General features: G+C 35.3%; 1 protein-coding gene across 2 annotated transcripts in view; it reads left to right on the top strand.

Moving 5' to 3' along the window:
- LOC115210876 (ran-binding protein 9) overlaps window positions 1-12,570 on the top strand; it is a 184,866-nt gene that overhangs the window by 163,646 nt on the left and 8,650 nt on the right. For both annotated transcript variants that reach the window (XM_029779643.2, XM_029779645.2), the window contains exons 8-10: window positions 5,185-5,297; window positions 7,364-7,936; window positions 9,572-9,723. In XM_029779643.2, the coding sequence (XP_029635503.1) occupies window positions 5,185-5,297; window positions 7,364-7,936; window positions 9,572-9,723 (838 nt within the window). The remainder of the gene's footprint in view (window positions 1-5,184; window positions 5,298-7,363; window positions 7,937-9,571; window positions 9,724-12,570) is intronic.

The raw sequence follows: 12,570 nt of genomic DNA, 5'->3' as shown, positions 1-12,570 counted from the left end.
ACTAGTCCTGTTTTACCTCTTTATATAAACCCAAATTTCCTCAGTACTTGACCAACTGAGACAGTGTGGTTGATTGTTTCATTGCAGCTACATCACATTCCATAGTTTTTGCCAGTTTCCTTTTTTTTTTTTTTAATGATCCTCAAGAAATTGTTATAAAGACACTTATCTCAAGCTGTCAACGACATTACATTTTATATCCTTGATCTCCCAAACCAAAGTTAACTCTTACTGTTCAAGCTTCAGTATTTGATTTCTTACAAGGACTTAACAAAGCTCAGTTTTCCTTCCACCATTATTTAGTGTCTGTTTTTCCATGCTGGCAAGGGTTGGACAGCTTGGCAGGATCGGACTAGCTCAAGTGTCAGCTTTGGCATGGTTTCTATGACCAGATGCTCTTTGTAATGCCAGTCACTTCAGTGTGTACTGGGTGCTTTTATGGTACTGGCAATGGTGAGGTCACCAAGATGAAAAGAAAAGGGGAAAAGTCTCATCAACTGGGGTGAGAGGGGAAGGTGGCTTTATGCCAGGTGTTAAGAGGCTAAAATATGACAGGAGAACAAGCAGAAGGTGGATAGGAGTAGTTGGAAAGATAAAGATGATGGTGATGTGATGTAAGGGCATGCTCTCAAGGTACAATGTGTTCTGAATTCATTTTCTGTGATCTCCTTTTATAACTACAAGGATTTATACCCTTCTCCACACCAAATAGTTTTATATAAAGAATAGGAAAATATTCTCTTGTGTATATTCTATTGCTTAACCATTTGTACTAAACTGCTCACATAGTTGTTTAACCTCAAGTCAGCCTTGATGAAACAGATCATGTATAGTTAAGAAGTTTAGTTTGCAATCCGAAGGTTTCAGGTTCAGTTCCACTACGTGGCACCTTTGGCAAGTATGTTCTGTTATAGCCCAGGCTGATCAATGCCTTGTGAATGAATTTAGTAGATAGAAACTATATGGAAGATCATTGTGTGTGTGAGAGAGAGAGACAGACAGAGACAGAGTTCAAAATATAGAATGAGTAAAAAACCAGCACAAGAGTTTACTGTGGACGAAACAATATAACAAGACAATAAGAATCAGGAGCACATTTATCTACGCACTCTCTATCTCTTTTCTCTCTCTCTCTCTCTCTCTCTCTCTCTCTCTCTCTCTCTCTCTCTCTCTCTCTCTCTCTCTCTCACATACCATGTACCTCCTGTCTAGCAAGACACCTACTTCTGCCTCTGTTTCTCTGTTACACTCTAACCTTTCATCATCTGATACTAGATCACCTCCTCTAATGTCCCCTGTGTTGGGGCAAGACACCTGCTTCTGTCTCATTGTCACACTATAACCTTTCATCTTCTGACACAAGTTCCCCTCCTCAAATGCCCCACCTCTCTCATAATTCCTTGACTTGCAAGTTACTTGGTTACCCTGCTAGTGTTGGTTCCAAGTTAAAAACATCCAGTCCACGCTGTAATGTGGTTGACATTTAGAAGGGCCTCCAGGTGTAAAAATCATGCATGCATGGAAGATGGATGTTAAATGATGGTGATATGTTTTGTGTGTGTGTGTTTGTTCCTCTCACCCTTGCTTGACATCCAGTATTGGTTTGCTTACATCTCCATAATTTAGCAGTTCAGCAAAAGAAACCATTGGAATTGGAATAAGTATCAGACTTAAAAATAAAGCATTCAGATTGATTTGTTGGGCTAAAACCTTCAAAGCAGTGTTCTTGCATGGCTGCAGTCTAATGTCTAAATCAAGTAAAGAATTAAAGAAGATAGTGTATGTAAGATTACATTATCTAATATGTTTTTTGGGATAGTTTTAAGATGGTAGGGTGTGATTTGAGGAAAATTTGATTGCTATTTCCAACAGGTTGAACAACCACTTAGGGGCTCTCTCATAGGTTCATTCTGTTCATGTCGTCTCTGCTGTACTTTTATGTCAGGTTAGAGTGGTATTTTTATAATAGTTCCATAATTGATGATCTGTTTTATTGGATACCCATAATAATTATGGCTTGTCAGTATTTTGCTTTTAGGTGATGTAGGTTATTTTGTTGAGGCTTTTTTTTCTTCCTTTGTTGTGCTCCTGATTCGTATTGTCTTGTTATTTTGTTTCATTCACAGTATAATTTTTTGTGCTAGTTTTTTTTCTCATTCTATATTTTGAACTCACACATTGCTCACTATCTATTTGCCTCCCCCCCCTCTCTATTTATTTGTGTCTCTGTCCTTAGATTGGATGAGAAAACCTTTGTTAGTGTTGATGCTTTTTTTTCATATTTTGTAATTCTTGTTCTTTCTACTTTGGCTGAGATCACCAACTTAAGTCTTTGTGCATGCGTGTGTGTGTGTGTGTGTGCAATGGAGTGAAGTGGCTTAGCTTATTTTTGTAATTTTATACTTTTTAATTATGCTTTATTTTTGGTGAGAAACTTCTCTACATCTCACAAATAGTGGAAGTATTTTCTTGTGGTGCTGCTTTTTTTCATTTTTTTTGTTGTTATATTATGTTAGTTCTGAAGGTTTGTGTACTTTGTGTTCATCCATTAGATACCAGTTTCTAAGATCACAAGCGTTTCAGCTTTACAGAGAATCTAGTTTAGCTTAGTTGGTTCCATTAAGATCGCTTTTTTTACTTTTAAGATCTAAGAGACTGCATTGTACGAGGTATCTCCTTCCAATTATGTGCCTTTAAAAACAAAAGGAATGGTTTGCTTTCTATTCTTTCATAGGGAAATATTCCTGGCATCTGCCCTCCTTCCCACACTAAATATTCTTGTACAGCTTTGTAATAAATATGTATTATTGGAAATAATTTTTTTCCTTTGAAGCAGGCTGACATTTTTGTTATATTGGCAGTGTCTGTATGTTCATTATTTATGTCAGTTGTCTTTACATTGCATATATGTTCTTTTAACCTATATACATGTGTGTGTGTGAGTTTGCATGCGAGCTTTCTAAGCGCACTATTTCAGAGCCCATACATAGAGGATTTAACCACAAACTTAACTTTATAATTTGTTTTATCATTGATATTATTTTTAAGAGCAAAGGTTGGCAAAAAATGACGGTGCCAAATCAAAAGTATCAGTTAAGTACTAGTCAATTATATTCCAATCCAAAATGTGAGTCCTGCCTAAGTTACAAATCATTATTAGATAAAAGTATTATCATCACTGACACTAAGATAGCAAGCTGGCAGGATCAGTAGCATATCAGATGAAATGTTTAGTGCCATTTCTTCCAACTCTTTATCTTCTGAGTTCAAATCCTGCTGAAGCCAACTTTGCTTTTCATCCTATCAGGGTCAATAAAATAGAAGTACCAGTCAAGTACTGAAGTTACTGTAATTAATTAATCCACTGCCTCTAAAATTTCTGGCATTGTACCAAAATTTGAAACTACTATTACTGATACCATTATTGCTATGTTAGTATTAGTTCTACTGCTCCTAGTGACAGACAATACAAACAGGTTTCTGATTCACAATTAAAACTATTTTTCCTTGTATTGCAACCTTGGGTAAACCTAAACATCACAACTTTCTATTCTCCTCTATAAATCTCATGTGTGTTATTTTAGTAATTTATTACTATTGTGGTTAAGTGCAGTAACATCTTGTGTGAGGTAGCATATTCTGATCTTCTGAATTAAAGGTTTGTATCCTGTTGAAAATATAATAATTCATATAACATTTGTAATATATGTACAAACATAGAAAGGCACTAACTGCAATAGTTTGTCTCAGAGAAACATCTCAAAGAGACTTGTGTGTTAAAAAAAATCTCAGGGTTCACTCAGAACTTCAGTGGCAGATGGTTAGACACTGGTGTTTTGATTTTATATGCTCTCCTCGGTGATGAGCATACCTGAACATTCTGAGTTAAACTAAAAGATATTTGTTCTGGTACAGAAATCAGTAAATAAAAGCATTCACTGGTTTGTATGAAATTTTAAAATCCTCTATGTATGGGCTCCAAAATAGTATGAAAGGTGGTCAGGCTAAAATTAGTCAATTATACACACTTGAAACAACATTAGATTAAAATAATGATGTTTATAACAATGTATATGCAAACAAAGTGCTAATGCCTATTTATTATGAAGATTTTAAATTTATTTTCTTGCCTTCATAAGTATAATTAATTATCACTATTATTACAATGCCAAAATGGATGAATATATTAAACTATCAGCCTATAGTTTGTGAGTTTATATTCACTGCATGTGGTTTTGATGTATTTCAGGGTAGATCATTCAACTCTATGGGCATCAAAGATCAGGGATTTTTATTATTATTATTATTATTATTATTATTATGTGGTGGTACCTACAGTAGACTTGGCCATTTTCTCCACATGTTAGTAGTAATGGATCTCCTTTGTTAGACAATGAGGATTCAGTTGTTTGATGAACTGCATTTCCTGCATTTGAATTAGCATTTAAGTCATTAAACATGCCACAGGTACATGTACCTTTAAGATAATTTTGCAAAAGTATCAGTGTAACACTGTGTTTGTGACAGAGATGTACCTTTTGAATTATAGGTACAATCTTCACCTGACAAGTTTCTAAGCAGTTTCTGCTTACCCTGTTTCACTTACAAGGTATGACATTGACTTAAGGCAAGAGGAAATGACATTTACCCAATATACCAGGCAATGGGATTGAATCCAGGAACTCGTGGTTGTGAAATGATCTTAACTATTTGACTATTCTATCTTAGTACTTTCTAAATAAACTAAGGAAGCATCTGTTATTATTGTACTTTATAAAATAGGGCAGTGGATAGCAGAATCAGTAGAGTGTTAACAAAATTGCATTGTAATATTTAGTCCTTCCCATTTACATTCTGGGTTTAAATCTTGCCAGTGACAACTTTTATCTTTTCAGCTCAGATAAAATAACTACCAACTAGTTGATTTAATTGACTGTACATCCACCCTGCCAAAATGTATTGCTTTTGCTGCCTATACTAGAATTATTATCGGGATTTGGGATTAATATTTATACTTAAGATTTAGGTTATAGAAATAAATAGCTGCTTCCTAAAATAGTTGACATTGTTCAAAATGTTGTGTTGAAAGTTTTTGAGTGTGAAGAATAATGAAGTTAAAAGTTTAGTGTGCAAGTTTTTATAGAGTTTTGAAAAAATCAAGTTTCCCTTTCTTTTTTGCTACAGAATTGTCTCGACCTACTTAGTCCACCATGGCTTCTGCTCCACTGCAGAAGCTTTCGCTAGATCTGCAGGACAGTCCTTCGAAGAAGAAATCACTTCAATAAAAAATAGACAAAGTAAGTTGTTACAATATGGCTGAGGGGAAAAAATACCTCAAGGAAACATTCTCTCTCACACCCTCTTTTTCTCCACTCTCTCTATCTCTCTTTTACTCTCTCCCTCTCTCACTTTCTATTCAGTGAAGTAAGTCTTTATTCTTACTAATGTTTTCTATATGGTCTATCAGTAAATCTACTTACATTTTGTGAGTAAAGATTTAGCTGCTTCTGCTTATATTTAAAACCAAGAATTTTCTACCATTTCTTTTTAATTTCTTTTTTTTTCTTCCTTCCTTTCTTACTTTTATTGATTTCTCTCTCTCTCTCTCTCTCATATATATATATATATATATATGATGATGATGATATATCACTGTATTTGTTATGATGTAGATAGTGTAATGATATAAAATGTAATAAACTTAAGATTATTTGTATCACAATTTCATATGAATGGGTGAGTCAATTGAGAGTTGGACAACAAGATGACTGATTGATCATTTGTATTCTCTCACTGGCATTTACATTATGTCCATGGCTAAATCCATCTTGCTGTGTAATTAGTGACTTCACTGTGGCATTGCTTGTAGAATTTATTGGTTTGTAGTGAAAGGATTTCCCTTCTTCCTACAGGAAAAGCTGCCTACAATAGATCTTATCTTCCTTCCATGTAATACTGAGCAAGGATCTTATCTTTCTTCCACTCAGTACTGAAATATGCTAAGCTCTGTCCACACAAGTCGTCGTAATCCAGAAAAGGATTTATACAATAACATAGTAATTGTTGCCAGGGATCTAATATGTTTGTAATATAAAAGTAACCAAAACCTAGCAGCTTATCAGATCTTGAGATAAGCAGTTATTAAAGTTTTGATCAGTCTAGAATTAAATGCATTTACAGATTCAATGCTTCAAATTCTGTAAATGAGAATTGTATCAAATAGAACAGGGCATATTCTAGAACCAAAAGGCAAAATAGCCAGAAAAATGAATAATTTCAGCGGTGGTGTCCCAGCATGGCCACGGCCTTCGGGCTAAAACATTTTTAAGGATTTAAAGATTTAATACAAAATAAGAAGTTAAAATATTTAAGGACAAATAGTTGATGATATTAAATAGAGAAGGTACCTAATTTTTGTAAAACATTAATTATATATTAATAAATTGTCCTGTGTATGGAGAACAGTGAAATCAAAATGATGCTGGAACATATTAAGAATTAATGTGTACGTCATTGTTTTAATTTTCACTGTTCTTTGTGTAACTTAGCAATTTATTATCAGTTTGGCAGGCATCTACATGCATCAGCAAATAATTTGTTTGTTGCAGTATATAAACAAGAGCCAAAACCCTTGTTTAGATTTATTGATTCGAGGCTAGCTTTGACCAAAGAAACACAACCAGGCCAAAACACTGTCCCAACATCCCCCTCCTTCAGTAAACTGAGTGTGTTGCAAGCGCATATTGTCTGAAAGTAGTTGTTCTCTGAAGACTAAATACAGAAGTGATTAGCATATTTGTGCTTGACTCTGTCAGAACGTATTAAGAACGACTATGTACGATATTGTTAATATATATTTCTACTGGAAATTGAAGCTGCACTCAGATTTTTACAGGTGATTGTTGAGTACTCTTTTCCTGTTCTCACACAGGGACAAATGATAAATTATTCCTGATTGGGATTCTGTCTTCCTTATCAAGTAGAATTAACCAATTGGATTATAAGGTTGTATTTATATAAACACAACCAAACACTTTAATCACTTAAGGCATTTTATTAAACTTTACACACTATTGCTTCTCAGAAATTGGTGCTGTTACATAGCCAAAATCAATATATTGGTGATTACTGTATAAATAAAGTATACTAGTGAATCAATAAGTAAGAAGAATTGTTTCTCCAACCAAGAAAATATTAATTGCACTCAATAAATGTAAATTTTTAACTCGTTTCTTTTCTCTTTTTTTTTTTATAATAAAAAAAATGCTCCTTTCTGGTTTTGTATTTATATATAAATAGAAATTGTCTACCATCAGTTCCTGTCTTCCTTATTTTAAAATGGGTTTTCTTTACTTCATTGTAGAAATACAAAAGCTGGTTCTTGCTGGTCGTATGGGTGAAGCAATCGACACAACACATCAGCTTTACCCAGGATTGTTGGAAAGACGAGCCAACTTACTATTTATGCTCAAATGTAGACAGTTTATCGAAATGGTCAATGGCACAGACAGTGAAGTGCGAGGTGCCGCAATCCGAAGTCCCAAATCCCATGGTGGAAGCAGCCGTTCCAGTCCAAGCATGAGTCCTAGTCATCACGGTAGTGGCTACAGTTATTTAGCTCATAGGTCTGTGACGCAACAGTCTGTTTCCACTGGCAATAGCCCAAATAGAAATCTAATTAACAAAGGGCACAGTTCTGGCTGTCCCCAAAATAACGATCCCCAAGCATTGTCTGAATCAGACATGAATGCTGCTAATGCTGCCATGAATGGAAGCAACAATAACAATGTCCCATCAAGACTTATTGAAAATGAAGATGTTGAAATGAGTGATGGGCTCTCCTCCTCAGGAAATGGTACCATGAGCAATGGTACTGCTGAAGTTACATATGCTAATGGAAATACATGTGATGATTATGATGATACAGAAGACATGGGTGAGTGCTTACAGTTTCTTTTTTATTTTTTTATTTTCATTTATTTATTCACCACTATGATTAGAGAGTAATGAGGTTTTAATTTTGTGGGTCTACTGTAGTCAAAAACACCTTTTTCCTATATTTTGCAAATCAATTTTATTTCTTATACCAAATATTTTTAGACAGAAAGGTTTCAAGTTGCTATGTCTATTGCTTTTTACTTGTGTCAATCACTGGACTGTGGCCATTCTGGAGCACTGCTATGAAGGGTTTAGTCAAGTAAATCAACCTCAGTACTTTTTTTTTAAAGTCTGGTGCTTATTGTATCAGTCTCTTTTACCAAACTGCTAACACTGATTGTCAAGTGAGGAGGTAGGTTCATGAACACACGCACGCACACACAATGGACTTCCAAACATCCTCCCTCCACCAAATTCACTCACAAGGCATTAGGCATCGTGGGACTGTAGTAAAAGACTCTTGCTCAAGGTATACAATGGGACTGAACCCAAAACCCTATGGTTGCACAGTGAGCTTCTTAACCACATTCAAATTTAATAATTTAGCAAGAGATGGTGGAGTAAGTTTTTTATAGATTGATGCCCTACCAAATACAAAGCGAGATCAGGATCCAATTTCAGCTGCTTTTCAGCAAATATACTATCGATGGTATCCATGGATCCACTAAAATTCACTAAAATAATGGCAGATATACCTTTCTCTTATCTTCTACTTGCTTTAGTCATTTGACCACAGCCATGCTGGGGCACTGCCTTGAACGGTTTTTAGTTGAATGAGTTGACCCCAGTATTTATTTTGTTGGTTCCTTTTGGCTAAACTGCTAAGTAGTGGGGATGTAAACAAACCAACACTAGTTAAGCAGCAGTGAGTGGAAACACAAGCACACACACACACACACCACACACACACATATATATATATATATATATATATATATATATATATATAAAATTAAAGATAACAAGAGAAGATGGAATGTACCAACAAAAAAAATTTATATTACTACAATTATTTCATCTTCATGATGCACTGCTCCTTTGTGTGTGTGGAACATTGCAATAACACCCAGATTCAACTCACAGTGCATAGAAGACTCCTCAGGTGGGATAATAAAGTTTTAAGCTGGGAGCTTTACATTTGAGTTGCGCTGTATTGAGAGATTTTAACAATTAGACAGGCGTCATTAAAGATGTAAAGTATTTGTCTTATTTGGATTACATATATATATATATATATATATATATATATATATATATATGCACAACAGGCTTCTTTCACTTTGCATGTACCAAATCTACTCAAAAGGTTTTGATCAGTCCAAGGCTATAATAGAAGGAACGTGCTGTGCAGTGAGACAAAACCTAGAACCATGTAGTTGGGACAGAAACTTAACACACAGCCACACCTGTGCCTGTATACATGATTTGAAAAAAAAAATGATTCAGTAATCAATCTGTTTCTATTAAGGATGAAATCATGAAAGAAATTTCTCATTATTCATTGAATTCTCATTTCTTAATTAAAGTTGTTGTAAAATACAAATGGAACAAAGTTTTATATGCATTGTGTAGGTTAGTTACTTTCTAGAATAAAGCTTCGCTGATTATCATGCATAAGATATCTATTCTGCAGAAGTGGATTCCCCCTCGCAGAAGCGACAGCTGTGCGGTGGTAGTCAAGCAGCAATTGAGAAGATGCTACAATTTGGTCGTGAGCTTCAGGGGATGAGCCTGCAGTTACGGAGACAGTATGGCAAGAATGAGACCAATAAAAGAGCTTTGTTGGTGAGATTTTTTTTTTCTTTTTTTTTTTTTTGCATATATGTCTACTTTGTATATTGAGGTGTGAGTTTTGTTGTTTTGTGGGTTGGGTAGACAATGGTACCATGATAAAAGTAAGTTGTGCATGCTGGGTTTTCATTGAGAAGGGCAACCAGCTGTAGAAACCATGGCAAAGTAGGCACTGGATCATGATGCAGTCCTGAGATTTGTTAGATCCTGTCAAACCATCCAACCCATGCCAACATGAAAGACAGATATTGTGATGATCATGATGAAATATCACTGTGTGTTTGTGTGCACATATATATTTAATAATAGTTCCATAATGCACTGTGTTCTAGAGGCAAGTACTTTTGATTTCATATTAGTGTGCCTAAGTTGAGTCAGTGTCATGAAGTTCATCTTTCTCCAGGTGGGTAATGAAACATTGTGCATCAGTACTGTTCAGTAATGTGTCTGTCAATAGCAATAAGCTCACAATCACTAGATGGTGGGTTCAATTCCCAGTTCAGGCAAAACACTTCATTTCACATTGTTCCAGTTACACTTTCTGATCAGGGGACAATGCTGGTCTGCTTGCCTAGCCAGCAGGGTGGCATCATACAAAACTAAAATTATGCGCAGTGCATTGTGACCAGCAATGTGTAACAACATCTAATGGTCTGGTTGGTCACATCATCATATGTGAGAAATGAAGGGTGAAAGATTGCATTTAGTTTCATTTTTAACTTTCTAATTCCACAAGATTTTCAGTTAATATTCAACTTCAACTACTAATACTGTGTATATAAATCCTTTTTACAAAAAAAAAAAATGCCCTCTTACAAAAACTGATATGCTATTCATTTTGCAAACCTTTTTACTCCCCCCCCTAACTCTCCTAGCAAATACCTGAGTTTTCTCTGACACCAAGTATCATAACTATATATGCAATATTCATGTTCTTTGAATAAAAAAATAAGTAAAGGAAACCTTGTTTTATATTGGTTCTCAATTTCAAAAATTAACTGATGAGAAAACAAGTCTGTGATTTTATAGAGTAGGTCAAGCTAGACATTAAAGTTCTTTTCATGTTCCATTGACTGATTTCACTAAAAAAAATGGTTTCAGTAATCCAACTGCAGCTTTTTGCTAACCGTTTTGATTTCTCTTGTATTTAGCAGATTCTTAGTCCTCATTTCCTTGCATGTTACTCAAATCATTTGTAACTCTTTCTGTCCTTATTCTGGACAATATTCATCATTAGTTTCTAAGATTACAGTCCTGGTAATTAGTGTGTTAGTGGACCTTTTCTAGGATCAGATCTAGTATTTTAATGGACCCTTTCTAAATCCTTGAGATATTAAGCTTTTAGGAGTGACGATTCCTTATGGATGCAATGAATAACCATTATATCTTTTTTCTGCTTTGATTTTGTCACATACTTCCATGTGAATTGTAAAAATTAGTCTACTGCCTTTGAAAAAAAAAATGTTTATTAATTATGATTTTAATTATTTCTCAAATATTGTAAATTTTTGATGTTTATAAAGGCACAAGCATGGCTATGTTAAGAAGTTTGCTTCCCAACCACTTGGTTTTGGGTTCAATCCCACAGGATGACATCTTAGAATTAGTGTTTTCTACTAAGGTTAACCGAAGCCTTGTATGTAGCTCATCAGGAATCACTGCTGAGATGCTTAAAATATCTGGCAGAGTGAGATATGGCCTAGTCACCTGTATAATTAATTAGGTTGTCCACAAAGGAATCATACCCAATGACTGGTGTAGCAGCATTATAGTCAACTGCTACAGAAATAATTACAGAGGGATCATATTGCTGGACCAGTTGATGAAAGTTACAGAAAGGATCATAGCTCAATTAATCAGAAAGAGAGTTAGCCTAGATGAGATATAGTTTGGTTTTGTGTCAGGAAAAAGCATCAGATGTAATGTGCAAGAGAGAGGACATCTGTAGTAAGAAGTGCTGATCTCTAATTGTGGAGAGAACATGTGAAAGGGGTAGACCCAGAGAAACATAGGAGGGAGTGGTGAGAAAGGATTTTCAGATATTGGGCTTCACAGAGAAGATGACAAGGGACTGAAACTTCTGGTGGCTTATTGTGCTTGAAAAGACATGCTGAGCTAAGTAAAATTGTGGTTGTCCATGCATACAGATATGTCCCCTACATTCCTGTCTCAGCCAAGAGATCGTAGTCTTGTGGGCCTGTGGGGGCTGAAGCCACACAAAAGTACTTGTGCCAGTGCTACATAAAAGCACCAATGCTGGTGCCATGTAAATCTACCCAGTTCACTCTATAAAGTGGTTGGCATTAAGAGGGACATTCAGATATAGAAACCATGCCAAAACAGACAAATAGAGCCCAAGTAGCTCTTCAGCCAGCCAACTCCTGTCACATTGGCCAACCTAAGTCAGCATGGAGAACAAACATTAAAAGATGATGATGATATCTGTGAATATGAGTGTATGTTTGTGTTTCTTTGTCTTCACATTCCATACTGGTTGTAAACAAGTTTTACTGTCATACAAGCAGTGTCATTCATTTCCAATATTCTGCAAAATCACGTTTGGCCACAGGGAAATATTACCTCACTAGGAAACAGGTGAGGGTTGGCAACTGGAAAGGCATCTAGTTGTGGAACATCGACCTCAATAAACCACATCTAGGCTATGCTTAGCATAGATTGGACATTAAAATAATAATGCTATAACCTACTTCCTAGTCATTGAAGCATCAAAGCCTGACTCAATTTGAGCCCTCACTGTTTGTTTTTACTGTTTTGTTCTCACTGTCCTGTTCTTGTTACAACTTTCACCCTCCGCAAAAAATCCCAAATTTTATTTAATTT

This window comes from Octopus sinensis, linkage group LG4, assembly GCF_006345805.1.
Source record: "Octopus sinensis linkage group LG4, ASM634580v1, whole genome shotgun sequence".
Taxonomy (NCBI): Eukaryota; Metazoa; Mollusca; class Cephalopoda; order Octopoda; family Octopodidae; genus Octopus; species Octopus sinensis.
This window is presented reverse-complemented; position numbering and strand designations above follow the sequence as displayed.